The sequence below is a fragment of the Salmo salar genome, chromosome ssa04 (assembly GCF_905237065.1).
Source record: "Salmo salar chromosome ssa04, Ssal_v3.1, whole genome shotgun sequence".
Classification (NCBI taxonomy): Eukaryota; Metazoa; Chordata; class Actinopteri; order Salmoniformes; family Salmonidae; genus Salmo; species Salmo salar.
The window spans coordinates 84,463,182-84,482,506 of NC_059445.1; the positions used below are offsets into that span (position 1 = coordinate 84,463,182).

Genomic DNA, 19,325 nt, shown 5'->3' on the forward strand with positions numbered 1-19,325 from the left:
AATAAGAATGACAGCTCTACAACTCACGTGTGAATTTCAGGTAGCCCAAAAAGTAACATTGCACCTTTAAAAATCGCCAATATCGTGTCATTGTTGAAAGCTTAGCCATAGAATACCATATAATAGGGCAGCTATGATTTTGGATTGTAACTTGGCTGATAAGAGGCATCAGATTGCACCCACACAACTAGAAAAACGGTTTAAAAAAGATGTGTAGATACAGGGCCATCATAGAATTCACACATTAACCCAATATGGCTGCCAAACTGCTTAATGGGGTCTTATTAGATAATTTGACATGATCATACCTGTATGAAATATAATTTTGTAGTATGGCTAAAAATATCTTTAAAATGTTCATAGTGATGTAGAAAACACAATCAAGTGATCTAGGTGTGCCAGATGTATACATACAGTGCCTTTGGAAAGTATTCAAACCCCTAAACTTTTTCCACATTTTGTTACGTTACAGCCTTATTCTAAAATTGATGAAAAAACACACAATACCCAATAATGACCAAGCGTAAACATGTTTTTTAGACATTTTTGCAAATGGATAAAAAAAAACAAAAAAAACAGCAATACCTTATTTACTTAAGTATTCAGACTCTTTGCTATGAGACTTCAAATTGAGCTCAGGTGCATCCTGTTTCCATTGATCATCCTTGAGATGTTTCTACAACTTGATTGGAGTCCACCTGTGGGTAAATTCAATTGATTGGACAAAACAAGCTGGTTAACAATCGCACAACAGGTGCAATAATCAAGAGCCTAACAAACAAGAGTCGGGTCTCAGCCTCTATAGGAAAATACAACCACTTTAGTGTATGTGGCAGTTCAGAGAGGTGTGTGAGAGAGCTTGGTGGAAACATAGCGTACAAACAAGTGATAACGGCAGTTGTGTTTAGTCCTTTCTGCTGATAGGAATTGCTCGCTGCTAGCCTCTGTTCTCTTCATATCTACACACAGCTGTGCCTTTGAAAGATACGGAAAATGATAGGATGGAGCCCCCCCCCAAAAAAAACTGGTCACTCTTTTATCTTTGGCCGCGTAACCAAGTTACTCAAAAAAAACCATGAGGGAGAAACACTAGCTTCTTCTTACGAGAGAAAAACAGACTGTGGAAATGGACAGGTTTAAGGCATATACAAATGATGTGCATAACAGAGTTTGGAAATGTTTGCCACTAGAAAAGTCAGAGCTAGATGAAGGACCATCATTTTAATCAGCTCACATCCACGACTATTCACATGTACATATCCATTTTACAAGTTTAAAAAAAGGTGAAATATTGCAATTATTGATCATAACATCTTCAGAAAGTCAATGATTCTGACAGCTTTTTGGGCACAATCTTACCACAATTCTGTGAATCATTTAACATCTCCATACTATCTGGTACACCTGACTCATGAGGTTGTGTATTCTATACTGAACAAAAATATAAATGCAACATGTAAAGTGTTTGTCCCATGTTTCATGAGCTGATATAAAAAAGATCATAGAAATGTTAAATACGCACAAAAAAGCTTCTTTCTCTCCAATTTTGTGAACAAATTTATTTACATCTCTATTAGTGAGCATTTCTCCTTTGCCAAGATAATCCATCCACCTGACAGGTGTGGCATAGCAAGAAGCTGATTAAACAGCATGATCATTACACAGGTGCACCTTGTGCTGGGGCCAATAAAAGGCCACTGTAAAATGTGCAGTTTTGTCAGACAAGACAATGCCACAGATGTGTCAAGTTTTGAGGGAGCGTGCAATTAGCATGCCGACTGCAGGAATGTCCACCAGAGCTGTTGCCAGAGAATTTAATGTTAATTTCTCTACCATAAGCCGCCCCAACATCATTTTAGAGAAGATGGCAGTACGTCCAACTGGCCTCACAGCCGCAGACCACGTGTAACCACGCCAGCCCAGGACCTCCACATCCGGCTTCTTCACCTGCGGGATCGTCTGAGACCAGCCACCTGGACAGCTGATGAAACGGAGGAGTATCTCTGTCTGTAATAAAGCCCTTTTGTGGGGAAAACCTCATTCTGATTGGCTGGGCCTGGCTCCCCAGTGTGTGGGCATATGCCCTCCCAGGCCCACCCAAGGCAGCGCCCCTGCCCAGTCATGTGAAATCCATAGATTAGGGCCTAATGAATTGATTTCAATTGACTAATTTTCTTATATGAACTGTAACTCAGTAAAATCTTTGAAGTTGATGCATGTTGCGTTTATATTTTTGTTCAGTATACATAACTATGAACATTTGAAGACATTTTGGGGAATACTATAATTATATTTCATACAGGTAAATTGTCCAATAAGAACCTATTGAGTTGCACAAGTGACTTGTATGGTGCCTGGGAGGAGACTGTTTAAGCAACTCCGTTCATTCTTCCTCATCAGCCAATCAAATTAAAATAGCTCTCCCCACCTCCTTGCTTGTTCTGCCCACTATGGTTCATTCATTGGAAATGACAGGATGTGGTCTATCTTCGGTTAGTTATACAAATCTTTGGTAGTGACCATCAGAGCTAGCTAACGTTAGCACATCACAAAGGAAAGCAACAAAAAAAAACTACACAAAATGGCAATAAAATGTCTTTATTATACTGGCTAATATATAAAACACTAAAATGGCAAGACTATTTCCAAATTATACTGGCTGACATACAGCGCCTTCATAAAGTATTCACTCCCCTTGACTTTTTCACATTTTGTTGTGTTACAGCCTGAATTTAGAATTTATTAAATTTAGATTGTGTCACTGGGCTACACACAATAATTCTACTTCAACATTATGGGTTATGTTTTTACAAATGAATAAAAAACGAAAAGGTGAAATGTCTTGAGTCAATAAGTATTCAACCCCTTTTGTTAAAAACCTATTCGGGATTGGTGTCCCGTCCACGGGATGATTGAGCTAACGTAGGCTAATGAGATTAGCATGAGGTTGTAAGTAACAAGAACATTTCCCAGGACATAGACATATCTGATATGGGCAGAAAGATTAAATTCTTGTTCATCTAACTGCACTGTCCAATTTACAGTAGCTGTTACAGTGAAAGAATACCATGCTATTGTTTGAGGAGAGTGCACAATTTTGAACATGAAAAGTTATTAATAAACAAATTAGGCACATTTGGGCAGTCTTGATACAAAACTTTGAACAGAAATGCAATGGTTCATTGGATCAGTCTAAAACTTTGCACATACACTGATGCCATCTAGTGGCCAAAATCTAAATTGCACCTGGGCTGGAATAATACATCATGGCCTTTCTCTTGCATTTCAAAGATGACGGTATAAAAAATACAAAAGAACAGTTGTTTTTTTTCTTTGATTTATCTTTACCAGATCTATTGTGTTATATTCTACTACATTCCTTTCACATTTCCACAAACTTCAAAGTGCTTCCTTTCAAATGGTACCAAGAATATGCATATTCTTGCTTCAGGGCCTGAGCTACAGGCAGTTAGATTTGGGTATGACATTTTAGACGAAAAATTGAAAAAAAGGGGCATATCCTTAAATTTAAGGCAAGCCTAAATAAGTTCAGGAGAACACATGTGCTTAGCAAGTCAAATAATAAGTTGCGTGGACTCACTGTGTGCAAAAATAGTGTTAAACATGAATGTTTAATGATTACCTCATCTCTGTACCCCCACACATATAATTATCTGTAAGGTCCCTCAGTCGAGCAGTGAATTTCAAACACAGATTCAACCACAAAGACCAGGGAGGTTTTCCAAAGCCTCCGCAAAGAAGGGCACCTATTGGTAGATGGGTATAAATAAAACAAGCACACATTGAATATCCCTTTGAGCATGGTGAAGTTATTAATTACACTTTGGATGGTGTATCAATACACCCAGTCACTACAAAGATACAGGCGTCCTTCCTCAGTTGCCGGAGAGGAAAGAAACCGCTCAGGAATTTCACCATGAGACCAATGGTGACTTTAAAACAGTTGCAGAGTTTAATGGCTGTGATACGAGAAAACTGAGGATGGATCAACAACATTGTAGTTACTCCACAATACTAACCTAAATGACAGAGTGAAAAGAAAGAAGACTGTACAGAATACAAATATTCCAAAACATGCATCCTGTTTGCAACAAGGCACTAAAGTAATACTCTGGCAATGCAATTAACTTTTTGTCTTGAATACAAAGTGTTATGTTTGGGTCAAATCCAATACAACACATTACTGAGTCCCACTCTTCATTTTTTAAGCATAGTGGTGGCTGCATTATGTTATGGGTATGCTTGAAGTCATTAAGGACTGGGAGTTTTTCAGGATAAAAAAAATGTATGGAATGGCGCTAAGCACAGGCAAAATCCTAGAGGAAAACCTGGTTCAGTCTGCTTTCCACCAGACACTGGGAGATGAATTCACATTTCAGCAGGACAATAACCTAAAACACAAGGACAAATCTACACTGGCGTTGCTTACCAAGAAGATAGACATTTCCTGAGTGGCTGAGTTACGAGTTTTGACTTAAATCTACTTGAAGTAGATGTTTGTCTGGCAATGATCAACAACCAACTTGAAGAATTTTGAAAATAATAATGGGCAAATGTTGCACAATCCAGGTGTGGAAAGCTCTTAGAGACTTACCCCAAAAGACTCACAGCTCTAATCGCTGTGAAAGGTGCTTCTACAAAGTATTGACTCAAGGGTGTGAATACTTATGTAAATTAGATATTTCTGTATTTCATTTTTCAAAAGTTTTCTAGAATCTATTTGATCCATTTTGAATTCAGGCTGTAACACAACAAAATGTGGAATAAGTCAAGGGGTATGAATACTTTTTATATTTTATTTACAATGACGGCCTACCCTGGCTAAACCCTAACCTGGACGACGCTGGGCCAATTGTGTACCACCCTATGGGACTCCGATCACGGCAAGTTGTGATACAGCCTGGAATCAAACCAGGGTCTGTAGTGACGCCTCTAGCACTGAGATGCAGTGCCTTAAACTGCTGCGTTACATGGGAGTACTTTCTAAAGGCACCTCTAAATGAGATTAACTACTTTGCTGGTTAGTTATCTTTTCAAAAGAGCTACCTTAGCTTGCTTGCTAGCTAGCTGTAGATTGGCTGGCTATTTAGCTAATGCTTTTATCTAACTACATAATGCAGCACGTACAGCTACTACTTTTACTAACTGCTTAGCTAGCTATTTTCTCTGGAACAATGAGCTAAAATAGCAAGCTATACATCTTAGCTGGCTAGCTGCATCTTTGCTGGCTGTTTAGCTAGTTAGCTAATGTTTTTAATCGTCTAACTAGCTAATGTTACATGTTATAGCAAGTACAGCTACTATTTTTACTAACTGCTTAGCTATTTTCTCTGGGGCAAGTGAGCTAATATAGCAAGCTGTATCTTAGCTGGCTGATAGATATATAAATATATTTTCATCTTATTAACACAATCGCAGGCTGGTGTATAATTAAAAGGTTCCTCCTATGCCTGCCAATGTAAATAGGAGCCTCTCGGGCTGGTGTATAATAAAAGGAAAGAAGTTCCATAAATGAACTTTTAACAAAGCACACCTGTTCATTGAAATGCATTCAGGTGACTACCTCATGAAGCTGGTTGAGAGAATGCCAAGAGTGTGCAAAGCTGTCATCAAGGCAAAGAGTGGCTACTTTAAAGAATCTCAAATATAAAATATATTTTGATTTGTTTGACACTTTTTTTGGTTACTACATGATTCCATATGTGTTGTTTCATAGTTTTGATGTCTTCTACTATTATTGTACAATGTATAAAATAGTAAAAATAAGGAAAAATCCTTGAATGAGTAGGTGTGAAACTTTTAACTGGTACTGTATATCTTTAAAACTAGTAAGTGACTTCCTACTTGTCCAATATTTATGTTTACCACTTTGTTGTCCTAGGCATACAGAACCCTGCCAGCACCCACATCAACCCCCCAGAAACCAGCCAGATAGCCACCTTGCAAACCCAACCTGTAATCCATCCCCAAAAACAACTCTGGCTCCTTCATGTCTGCCTCTCTTGCCCCTCTCAGGACATCCTGCCTTACCCCTCAGAAGTCGCCAGCCTATCACAGTATAGTCTCTTGCCCAGGAAAACCTTTTACGTAATGTGGAAATGTGTTCTTCCATTAGCTTGGGCAAGAAAGAAGATGTAGGTTATATGATTTTTTTAAAGCAAATTAATCTATGATCTTATGGGGCATAAGTGACACCGTACAGCATTCTAAACAGCACCGTACAGCATTCTAAACAACACCGTACAGCATTCTAAACAACACCGTACAGCATTCTAAACAACACCGTACAGCATTCTAAACAACACCGTACAGCATTCTAAACAGCACCGTACAGCATTCTAAACAACACCGTACAGCATTCTAAACAGCACCGTACAGCATTCTAAACAGCACCGTACAGCATTCTAAACAGCACCGTACAGCATTCTAAACAACACCGTACAGCATTCTAAACAGCACCGTACAGCATTCTAAACAACACCGTACAGCATTCTAAACAGCACCGTACAGCATTCTAAACAGCACCGTACAGCATTCTAAACAACACCGTACAGCATTCTAAACAACACCGTACAGCATTCTAAACAACACCGTACAGCATTCTAAACAACACCGTACAGCATTCTAAACAGCACCGTACAGCATTCTAAACAGCACCGTACAGCATTCTAAACAGCACCGTACAGCATTCTAAACAGCACCGTACAGCATTCTAAACAGCACCGTACAGCATTCTAAACAACACCGTACAGCATTCTAAACAACACCGTACAGCATTCTAAACAACACCGTACAGCATTCTAAACAACACCGTACAGCATTCTAAACAACACCGTACAGCATTCTAAACAACACCGTACAGCATTCTAAACAACACCGAATCTGTTCTGAATGTTTTTAGAATGTAAAACTGCCTTAATTTTTCTGGACCCCAGGAAGAGTAGCTGCTGCCTTGGCAGGAACTAATGGGGATCCATAATAAACCCCAGGAAGAGTAGCTGCTGCCTTGGCAGGAACTAATGAGGATCCATAATAAACCCCAGGAAGAGTAGCTGCTGCCTTGGCAGGAACTAATGAGGATCCATAATAAACCCCAGGAAGAGTAGCTGCTGCCTTGGCAGGAACTAATGAGGATCCATAATAAACCCCAGGAAGAGTAGCTGCTGCCTTGGCAGGAACTAATGGGGATCCATAATAAACCCCAGGAAGAGTAGCTGCTGCTTTGACAGGAACTAATGGGGATCCATAATAAACCTCAGAAAGAGTAGCTGCTGCCTTGGCAGGAACTAATGGGGATCCATAATAAACCCCAGGAAGAGTAGCTGCTGCCTTGGCAGGAACTAATGGGGATCCATAATAAACCCCAGGAAGAGTAGCTGCTGCCTTGGCAGGAACTAATGGGGATCCATAATAAACCCCAGGAAGAGTAGCTGCTGCCTTGGCAGGAACTAATGGGGATCCATAATAAACCCCAGGAAGAGTAGCTGCTGCCTTGGCAGGAACTAATGGGGATCCATAATAAACCCCAGGATGAGTAGCTGCTGCCTTGGCAGGAACTAATGAGGATCCATAATAAACCCCAGGAAGAGTAGCTGCTGCCTTGGCAGGAACTAATGAGGATCCATAATAAACCCCAGGAAGAGTAGCTGCTGCCTTGGCAGGAACTAATGGGGATCCATAATAAACCCCAGGAAGAGTAGCTGCTGCCTTGGCAGGAACTAATGGGGATCCATAATAAACCCCAGGAAGAGTAGCTGCTGCTTTGACAGGAACTAATGGGGATCCATAATAAACCTCAGAAAGAGTAGCTGCTGCCTTGGCAGGAACTAATGGGGATCCATAATAAACCCCAGGAAGAGTAGCTGCTGCCTTGGCAGGAACTAATGGGGATCCATAATAAACCCCAGGAAGAGTAGCTGCTGCCTTGGCAGGAACTAATGGGGATCCATAATAAACCCCAGGATGAGTAGCTGCTGCCTTGACAGGAACTAATGAGGATCCATAATAAACCCCAGGAAGAGTAGCTGCTGCCTTGGCAGGAACTAATGAGGATCCATAATAAACCCCAGGAAGAGTAGCTGCTGCCTTGGCAGGAACTAATGGGGATCCATAATAAACCCCAGGAAGAGTAGCTGCTGCCTTGGCAGGAACTAATGGGGATCCATAATAAACCCCAGGAAGAGTAGCTGCTGCCTTGGCAGGAACTAACGGGGATCCATAATAAACCCCAGGAAGAGTAGCTGCTGCCTTGGCAGGAACTAACGGGGATCCATAATAAACCCCAGGAAGAGTAGCTGCTGCCTTGGCAGGAACTAACGGGGATCCATAATAAACCCCAGGAAGAGTAGCTGCTGCCTTGGCAGGAACTAACGGGGATCCATAATAAACCCCAGGAAGAGTAGCTGCTGCTTTGACAGGAACTAACGAGGATCCATAATAAACCCCAGGAAGAGTAGCTGCTGCCTTGGCAGGAACTAATGGGGATCCATAATAAACCCCAGGATGAGTAGCTGCTGTCTTGGCAGGAACTAATGGGGATCCATAACAAACCCCAGGAAGAGTAGCTGCTGCCTTGGCAGGAACTAATGAGGATCCATAATAAACCCCAGGAAGAGTAGCTGCTGCCTTGGCAGGAACTAATGGGGATCCATAATACACCCCAGGAAGAGTAGCTGCTGCCTTGGCAGGAACTAATGGGGATCCATAATAAACCCCAGGAAGAGTAGCTGCTGCCTTGGCAGGAACTAATGGGGATCCATAATAAACCCCAGGAAGAGTAGCTGCTGCCTTGGCAGGAACTAATGGGGATCCATAATAAACCCCAGGAAGAGTAGCTGCTGCCTTGGCAGGAACTAATGGGGATCCATAATAAACCCCAGGAAGAGTAGCTGCTGCCTTGGCAGGAACTAATGAGGATCTATAATAAACCCCAGGAAGAGTAGCTGCTGCCTTGGCAGGAACTAATGGGGATCCATAATAAACCCCAGGAAGAGTAGCTGCTGCCTTGGCAGGAACTAATGAGGATCCATAATAAACCCCAGGAAGAGTAGCTGCTGCCTTGGCAGGAACTAATGGGGATCCATAATAAACCCCAGGAAGAGTAGCTGCTGCCTTGGCAGGAACTAATGAGGATCCATAATAAACCCCAGGAAGAGTAGCTGCTGCCTTGGCAGGAACTAATGGGGATCCATAATAAACCCCAGGAAGAGTAGCTGCTGCCTTGGCAGGAACTAATGGGGATCCATAATAAACCCCAGGAAGAGTAGCTGCTGCCTTGGCAGGGGGGGGATCCATGATAAACCCCAGGAAGAGTAGCTGCTGCCTTGACAGGAACTAATGGGGATCTATAATAAACCCCAGGAAGAGTAGCTGCTGCCTTGGCAGGAACTAATGGGGATCCATAATAAACCCCAGGAAGAGTAGCTGCTGCCTTGGCAGGAACTAATGGGGATCCATAATAAACCCCAGGAAGAGTAGCTGCTGCCTTGGCAGGAACTAATGGGGATCCATAATAAACCCCAGGAAGAGTAGCTGCTGCCTTGGCAGGAACTAATGGGGATCTATAATAAACCCCAGGAAGAGTAGCTGCTGCCTTGGCAGGAACTAATGGGGATCCATAATAAACCCCAGGAAGAGTAGCTGCTGCCTTGGCAGGAACTAATGGGGATCTATAATAAATACAGAACACAATACGGATCTTTCCAGGGGATCCAGCGGTGCGGGATGGGGGCGGAACGGTGCGGCTACTTTTGGTTCCGCAACCTCGGACAACGAAACAGCAACAGAGCTAACATTTACATTGGCTACACACTGCCTGGGAGTAAGTCTCAGGTGGAAATTCATCATGAGTGGCTTCATGAATACCGGACCTAACGCCTTACTCTGAGTGCCATGTTAAACATAATTAAAATACAATTGCTTCAACATGATAATTAAATAATTTTGAATCAGACATTTTATGATCAATGAGCATTGTCCTTTAACAATACCTAAAGCTTCCTTTGTGTGAAGATAGAATGAAAAAGGATATTTGAACAACTGTCTTTTTATCATTAATTAGTAAGGACACCTGCTGCCTACAAATTCAGACAGCTCACTACAAAAAAAAAACAAAAAAACATGGGTTTACAAAAGTATAAATATGTGTTTCTATGTTTCATTTGATAATTAATTAGTAAGGACACCTGCTGCCTACAAATTCAGACAGCTCACTACATAAAAAAAACAAAAAAACATGGGTTTACAAAAGTATAAATATGTGTTTCTATGTTTCATTTGATAATTAATCAGTAAGGACTCCTGCTGCCTACAAATTCAGACAGCTCTCTACATAAAAAAAAAAAAAAACATGGGTTTACAAAAGTATAAATATGTGTTTCTATGTTTCATTTGATAATTAATCAGTAAGGACTCCTGCTGCCTACAAATTCAGACAGCTCACTACACATAATGAGCAATATGTGATATAGACAATGTTCTACAAGTTCAGTCATTCAATCATTCCTTTCAACCATGACATGATGTTCTCTTACCGGTGTCAGTTAGAATGGACCTTTCCATTTTCATACCGACATGTTTTACACAATGGACGATTATGTTCTCTCTCTCTTGTGGATATTCTTCATGTGTGATTTAAGGGAACTACTCTGATTAAAACGTTTGTCACAATCGTTGCAGCGATATGGTTTCTCTCCCGTGTGAATTCTCTTGTGGCGTGTCATATCACGTAGTGTTGCGAAGCGCTTTTCACATACAGAACACATAAAAGATTTCTCCCCGGTGTGAATCTTCATATGTATTGTCAGGTTTCCCCTCTGAAGGAAGCTTTTGCCACAAACTTCACACTTAAAGGGTTTCTCCCCTGTGTGAGTCTTCATATGTCCTGTCAGGTTTCCCTTCTGAATGAAGCGTTTGCCACAAACTTCACACTGATGTGGTTTCTCGCCAGTGTGAATTTGCTGATGGAGTTTTAGAGAAGGGGCTGACGTGAAGCCTCCTTCACATACAGGGCACTTGAATGGTTTCTCCCCTGTGTGAGTCCTCATATGTTGTGTCAGGTTTCCCTTTTGGGTGAAGGTTTTGCTGCACACGTGGCACATATGCAGTTCTGTGTGAGACCTTGTGTGTTTTTTTAATGTTGACCTTTGAGTGAAGCATTTGTCACATTCCTTGCACTGATATGGTTTCCCTCCATTGTGAATTTTCTGGTGGACTTTTAGATCAGATGCTGTTATAAAGCAATTATCACATGTAGGACACTGATTGGCTTTCTCCCCTGTGTGAGTCATCATATGTCCTGTCAGGTCTCCCTTCACAAGGAAGCTTTTGCCACAAACTTGTGATTTCTCTCCCATGTGGATTTGCTGATGATGTTTTAGAGAAGTGGCTGACGTGAAGCCTTCTTCACATACAGAGCACTTGTATGATTTCTCCCCTGTGTGAGTCCTCATATGCACTCTCAGGTAACTCATGGTACGGAAGCTTTTGCCACAGTCACTGCAGAGAAATGTTTCCGCTGGTAGTTTTGTTTCTGTCTTCTCTCCACAGTGATTCTGCTGGTGACGTTTTAGAAGACTTGACGATGTAAAGCCTTCCTCACACGCAGGGCACGTAAATGATTTCACTCTTGTATGGATTCGCTGGTGGAGTTTAAGATTAGTTGGAGATGCGAAACGTTTTTCACATACAGAACACTCGTATGGTTTCTCTCCAGTGTGAGTCTTCATATGACGTGACAGGCCTCCACTCTGAGTGAAGGTTTTGCTGCAGATGTGGCACTTATATGGTTTCTCTCCAGTGTGGATTTGCTGGTGGCATTTTAGCTTATTTGAATAGGTGAAGCATTTTTCACATACAGGGCACTTGAAAGGTTTCTCCCCTGTGTGAGTCCTCATATGCACGCTCAGGCCTTTCTTCTGAGTGAAGCTTTTGCTGCAAACTTTACAATGATGAGGCTTCTCCCCTGTGTGAGTTACCACATGTACTCTCAGGCACGCCTTCCTAATGAAGCTTTTGCTGCAAAGGTTACACTTATGGGGTTTCTCCCCTGTATGGATTCTCTGGTGGAGTTTGAGACAAGTCGATGATATGAAGCCTTTTTCACATACAGAGCATTTAAACGATTTCTCCCCTGTGTGAGTTACCATATGTACTCTCAGGTACGCTTTCCTTAAGAAGGTTTTGCCGCAAACATTGCACAGATACGGCTTTTCTCCAGTGTGATTTACCATATGCTTAATGAGGTATTCCTTCCTAATGAAGCCTTTTCTGCAAACATGACACTGATACGGTTTCTCTCCGGTGTGAATTCGCTGGTGGATTACTAGATAACTCAGTGTTGTGAAGCTTTTTCTACAAACAAAACACTGATGTAGTTCTCTCTCTGTTGGAGTCACTGGTTCTCTCTCTGGGTGAGTCACTGGTTCTCTCTCTGGGTGAGTCACTGGTTCTATCTCTGGGTGAGTCACTGGTTCTCTCTCTGGGTGAGTCACTGGTTCCCTCTCTGGGTGAGTCACTGGTTCCCTCTCTGGGTGAGTCACTGGTTCCCTCTCTGGGTGAGTCACTGGTTCCCTCTCTGGGTGAGTCACTGGTTCTCTCTCTGGGTGAGTCACTGGTTCTCTCTCTGGGTGAGTCACTGGTTCTCTCTCTGGGTGAGTCACTGGTTCTCTCTCTGGGTGAGTCACTGGTTCTCTCTCTGGGTGAGTAGTCCTTATATGCTTGCTGAAGTCTTCCTTGACTCGGAAGGAATTGCCACATTCTGTACACTGATATGGGATACCTGTGTGAATTCGCTGATGCTCTTTTAAAGAAGCTATGCCAAAAAATGATTCATTGCACACAGGACATTGCTGTGGCCCCTCTTTCTCCCTTGTGTGAACTTTCTGGTGAAGTTGTAGACCGTTTAATGACTTAAAGCTTTGACGACAAAAAGGACAGCTGTGTGATTTCTTCCCTTTGTGAATTCTCCAATGTACTTTTAAAGGGCCTGGTGTCTTAAAGCATTTACTGCACACATGACACTTGTATGGTCTCCTGCTTGTGTGAGACTTTAAAGATGCTTTCAGCTCACTGGTTGTCTTGGCCTTAGTGCAGACTTGAGAGCTTTGTTTTTTCTTTGACCTTGACGGTAGTTCTTCACTCTCGTCTTCATCAATACTTACAATGATTTCGCTCAGAGCTGAAGAACAGTGTGGATTTACTGCAGAGAGGGGATGAAAGTGACTGGTTAGTTGTGATACTCTGTAATCCTCGTCATCCAATGCTGATTGGGTCTGTTCAGTTGTGTTGCCGGGTAGAGAGTCCGTCTTGCAGTCCTGGTCACAGTCACTTTCCACACAGGGAGGAATAAATATCAATTGTACAACCTCTGTGGTAGCAGACCTAAGTCTTTGAAGCTGCTCTTCCTCCTGACTGGTCCTGAGTTCCTCCTGTTCCTCTGTAATCTGTGTGGGCTCTGGGTCCTCCTGCCCTGGACTGGGGTTCCACTCCTGTTCACAATGCTGCTGCTTAGGGGACACCTCCTCTTCAGGGAGAGTTAGCTGCTGGGACTCTGGAGAGAGGGGAGAAGAAACAAGTAGCTAGCACTTAAGAAACAATAAATAATACTTCACATTGAAGTCTATTCAAAATTCTCTATGCTGTGCTGAACTAATGCAACATAATTGCAGCAGGTGATTTAGCAGCCCCATATTGCTACTTCATATTTACAATATTACATAAGTGGAAGTTCCTAACCACCTGCATTCAGGTCTAGGTTGAATATATCCAGGTTAGGACAAGAAGAGGATTCTAATATCCCATAATTCTTTGCATAAATGAGGAAGAATTCTAAAACGAGACCGGCGCAAGTTCCATGAATCTCTTTATTTATCGAAAGCTTCTGCGTTGGAATACGAGGTTGTCCTATCCAGTTATCTTCAACCTAACTTCAGGTTTATAATTAAGCGGCCATCTTGGGAGATGGTGAGTGTATTGAGCAAGGTTGGGAGGAACAGGAGATTTAAAACTTTATTTATACAGAGATTTAAACATTGTACCTACCAGCTGGTTACGGCTAGAAGGGATGTAGCTACCAGCTGGTTACGGCTAGAAGGGATGTAGCTACCAGCTGGTTACGGCTAGAAGGGATGTAGCTACCAGCTGGTTACGGCTAGAAGGGATGTAGCTACCAGTTGGTTACGGCTAGAAGGGATGTAGCTACCAGCTGGTTACGGCTAGATGGGATGTAGCTACCAGCTGGTTACGGCTAGAAGGGATGTAGCTACCAGCTGGTTACGGCTAGAAGGGATGTAGCTATAGTGACATCACACTCTCGCTGTGAACTCAGACTTCCAACCCTACAACTCTGTGCTTCGCTGTGGGATGAGTTAAGACACTCTTTTGAAGCGGTAGGGTATCAGATGTTTTTGGAAGATGGGCAGGGACTCGGCTGTCCTCGCTTCAGGTGCCCAGAAAGAGAGGAGCTTGACTGGGCTGAGAGGGAACTGCCCTCCTGTAGGGATGTAGGGTTAGAGGGGCAGTTCCTCTTGCTGCTCCGTAGGCAAGTACCGTGGTCATTTCAGTGGAGCCCCGTGGTCATTTCAGTGGAGCCCCGTGGTCATTTCAGTGGAGCCCCGTGGTCATTTCAGTGGAGCCCCGTGGTCATTTCAGTGGAGCCCCGTGGTCATTTCAGTGGAGCCCCGTGGTCATTTCAGTGGAGCCCCGTGGTCATTTCAGTGGAGCCCCGTGGTCATTTCAGTGGAGCCCCGTGGTCATTTCAGTGGAGCCCCGTGGTCATTTCAGTGGAGCCCCGTGGTCATTTCAGTGGAGCGCCGTGGTCATTTTCAAATAAAACGTACAACTATGACATTAACATCTACATTTTTTTGTTTAAAAACCCCAAATATTACTCAGATCAGAATAATTTAGTTCTGAACACTCTCTCACAAGTCCCAACTTCAGCAGACCAATTTCAAACTCTCGCGGGAGTTTGACATCACGTCGACTGACATAATCTGCATCCCTTCTAGCCACGATCATGTAAACTGGGCTACTGAGACATTATGGTTAGATGGGATACATGATCTGGAAACAGCTGAACTGGTGTCTTACCATATGGTGTTACCTTGTCAGATAAATATTACACATCTACATAAATTATGTTTTAAAGACTTATTTTAAGTAATTATTGTAAATGATCCATCATTGTGAATTACACGTTATAACACTTTGTCTTCAAGTTAGTACTTGCTAGTATGATTTATGAATACATTATTTTGCAGTTAGCTAAGATTAAAAAACGGCCACACCAGAGAAAATCCACCTTTTTTCAGCTGAAAGACGACGCCAAGAGCTAACCAGTGATGTTGCACAACGATTTAAGTCAGTAAGTCATCGTTTTAGTCAAAGTGTGATATATTCGGGCTTGAACAAGGAAATCCGAAGTTAAACCTCAGATTTTTTTCTCCCATGTCTATGCTATGAGTTTCATGATAAAATGACGTACATTTATATCTGGCTATATGTGTTTTGCATGGGTTTAGTTCATTTGGAACAACCTACAAAACATGTACAGCGAACTGACCACACAGACATCATCTACAGTGCCTTCAGAAAGTGTTCATACCCCTTGACTTATTTCACGTTTTGATGTTACAGCCTGAATTCAATTTATATTTTTCTCTCATCCATCTACACACAATACCCCCCCATAGTGACAAAGTGCAAACATATTTTTAGAAATGTTTACTGATTTATTGAAAATGAAATACAGAAATATCTCATTAACATATTCACACCCCTGACTAAATACTTCGTAGAAGCACCTTCGGTAGTGATTACAGCTGTGAGTCTTTCTGGGTAAATCTCAAAGAGCTTTCCACGCCTGGATTGTGCATAATTTACCCATTATTACTTTCTAAATTCTTCAAGCTCGGTCAAATTGGTTGTTGATCATTGCTTAGACAACTATTTTCAGGTCTTGCCATAGATTTAAGTAGATTTAAGTCTAAACTAGCTCTGCACTGTGGAACATTCACTGCCTTCTCCAGTGTAGAGTCGGTCTTGTGTTTTAGGTTATTGTCCTGCTGAAAGGTGAATTCATCTCCCAGTGTCTGGTGGAAAGCAGACTGGACCAGGTTTTCCTCTAGGATTTTGCCTGTGCTTAGTTCTATTCCGATTCTTTTTATCCTAAAGAACTCCATAGTACTTGCCAATGACAAGTATACCCATAACATGATGCAGCCACCACTAGGCTTGAAAATAATGGAGAGTGGTACTCAGTAATGTTTTGTATGGGATTTGTCACAAACATAACACTTTGTATATTGGATAAAAAGTAAATTGCTTCGCCACATTTTTTTTGCAGTATTACTTTAGTGCCTTGTTTTATTCTGTACAGACTTCCTTCTTTTCACCCTGTCAATTAGGTTAGTATTGTGGAGTAACTACAATGTTGTTGATCCATCCTCAGTTTTCTCCTATCACAGCCATTAAAACTCTGTAACTGTTTTAAAGTCAGCTGGGCTACTGAGCGGTTTCCTTCCTCTCTGGCAACTGAGTTAGGAAGGACGCCTGTATCTTTGTAGTGACTGGGTGTAATAATACACCATCCAAAGCGTAATTAATAACTTCACCATGCTCCAAGGGATATTCAATGTCTGCTTTTTAATTATTTTTTTTTACCCATCTACCAATAGGAGCCCTTTGCGAGGCATTGGAAAATCTCCCTAGTCTTTGTAAGAATTAATTTATTTTTAATAAAGATTGTCATTTTTAAACCATTTCAAGAGCAAAAAAACAAGAGTATACACCTTTTTAGATAATTGACATTAAATAAAATTAAAAAAAAATGTTTTTCAAGAAATTATAAAATAGTTTGACAACCCAATTTGTAAGCAATTAAATCATATAAATCTCAACCAATGATATTTTGCAGTGATGAAGACATGGTGGGGTATGCAAAACGAGTCAACTTTGAGCACCTTTTATCTCTTGAATGTTTTTGCATTCAGGTCCAGTCACTTTCGGACCACTTCTACAACGGGAACATATGTATGGAAAATTTTGTTCAAATCAAAAAATGATTGAATTCAAATATTCATACAAATTAGGCCAATTTTGCCTGATAGGTATTCGTTTAAAAAGGGGGATATTTATTAGGGTGACATCTTACATTATCATTAGCATCATGATAAGCTCTTTGATATCATTATGGACTTGTAACAACAAATCTTGGCTATTATAAACTGGGTGGTTCGCGCCCTGAATGCTGATTGGCTGACAGCTGTGGTATATCAGACCATATACCACGGGTATGACAGTACAGTTATTTTTGCTGCTCTAATTAGTTTTGTAAACAGTTTCTAATAGCAATAAGGCACCTCGGGGGTTTGTGATATCGTGAGTTAATTAAGCAACAAGGGTGTGGTATATATGGTCAATATACCACGGCTAAGGGCTGAGTCCAGGCACTCTGCGTTGCGCATAAGAACAGTCTTGGTATATTGGTCATATACCACACCCCTGTTGCTTAATTAACTCACATGGCAACACAATTTGATACGACAACTGGGCAACGTTCATTTACCAAACTTTATCGAACAATGCAGATAAAAATGTAAGAAATAGAGCCGAGCTGATTCCTTATTCTTCATCTCACAGAGGCATGGGTCCCGTGTAGCTCAGTTGGTAGAGCTTGGTGTTTGCAACGCCACGGTTGTGGGTTCGATTCCCACGGGGGACCAGTACGGGTGGAAAAAAAGTGTATGCATTCACTACTGTAAGTCGCTCTGGATAAGAGCGTCTGCTAAATGACTAAAATGTTTGTTCCAAAACGTTAGGTGATAAAGACCGAGACCCTAGTGGAACAGATTAGGCTGGCCAATAAATAGTGTGATTCAGAAAACACATTTTTTTTAAATCACTACAAACCTGCTCCTAAATGATCCAGAAGAAGCCCTCGTAGACGATCGTTTTCTCCCTGAAACTCTGCGATCGTCTTTTCCACCACGACAAATATCTCAAATGCCGCTGTTGTTAGCCGCTCCTGGTACTCTGCTAACGTCTTTTCCGACGAACCAAATATATCAACAGCCGCAGATATTAGCCGCTCGGTGATAAACACATTCAACAGCTGTAGTTTGGACATTTTTGGGACTGATTAAAACTTCAGACCCTTTTTTTTATTCCCATATAAAAAAAACATAGATTAAAAAAAAAAAACACAACTCTTGTTCAAAACATGCAACCAAAGACAGTAAAGTACGGTCTGAAAATGGATCTTACTGAGACGGCTGTGAAGCCAGCAAGAATAACTAAGTACTTCTGGGTCACGGATTTTTGGAAACCATCAGAATAAGAGTCCTATTCTGTATACTTTGCAAATGATTAATTAGGGGGGAAATTATGGAACATGTGCACAATTATCGATATATTTTTAAACCAGTTATCATACAAATAATAATTTAAAGTATTTCTATGAGATATGCGATTTATGTGTGGGCGGGGGTCATATATGTATAAAAAACTATTGGATTTAAACTTATTAGCCACTCTTTAAGGTCTGAAAAATGAGCAGTGACACTTTTCTTGGTGTAAACTCTGTGGATTTGTAAACTAAAAGTTCTCCTGAGTAAAATGGACCCCCTTTAACTTTGACACAACGTAGAACATATATATATGGTGCAATATATATGTCCAATACAGTGGAGGCTGCTGAGAGGAGAATGGCTCATAACAATGGCTGGAAAGGAGCCAATGGAATGGCATTAAACCATCTGTTTGATGTAGTTGATGCCATTCCACCTATTCCGCTCCAGCCATTACCACGAGCCCGTCCTCCACAATTAAAGGGCCAATATGTGATCCAACATGAAAAACATCCTGAACATTGTGCAATATGAATGGTCTATATAACAATGGGATTTAAATGTGTTTGCTGAAGTTGATTAATCCAATTATAATAACATTCATATTGTTATTACTATTAATAGTAGCATGATAAATGTTTTTTTTTCTATTACTGTTGTTACCATTTAACTTGCCTAGTTAAATAAAGGTTAAATAAAATAAAATAAAAAAATAAAAAATTAAAATATATATATATACGGAAGGTGATCTGACTGTAAGTAAGCATTTCACTACAACATTTTTTACATTTACATTTTAGTCATTTAGCAGACGCTCTTATCCAGAGCGACTTACAGTAGTGAATGCATACATTTCATAAATTTTTTTTTCTATGCTGGCCCCCCGTATATATATATATATATATATAATAACTATCTAGTATCATTACTTTTAATATTATTTGTGGTATTAAGGCT

General features: G+C 41.2%; 1 protein-coding gene across 1 annotated transcript; it reads right to left on the bottom strand.

Moving 5' to 3' along the window:
* Positions 1-9,609: 9,609 nt before the first annotated feature.
* On the bottom strand, positions 9,610-18,280 carry LOC106603991 (zinc finger protein 271-like). The gene is made up of 2 exons (XM_014198307.2): positions 17,932-18,280; positions 9,610-13,570 (listed from the first exon to the last, which is right to left on the bottom strand). The coding sequence occupies exons 1-2, from the start codon at positions 18,146-18,148 to the stop codon at positions 10,614-10,616; spliced, it is 3,174 nt and encodes a 1,057-aa protein (XP_014053782.2). The 5' UTR covers positions 18,149-18,280; the 3' UTR covers positions 9,610-10,613.
* Positions 18,281-19,325: the final 1,045 nt, after the last annotated feature.

Coding starts and splice junctions, on each gene's coding strand:
- LOC106603991 (XM_014198307.2), bottom strand. CDS start 18,148: ATGTCCAAACTACAGCTGTTGAATGTGTTTATCACCGAGCGGCTAATA. Junction 13,571..17,931: donor TCTGGATCATTTAGGAGCAG/GTTTGTAGTGAT, acceptor CCCTCTCTCCAG/AGTCCCAGCAGCTAACTCTC.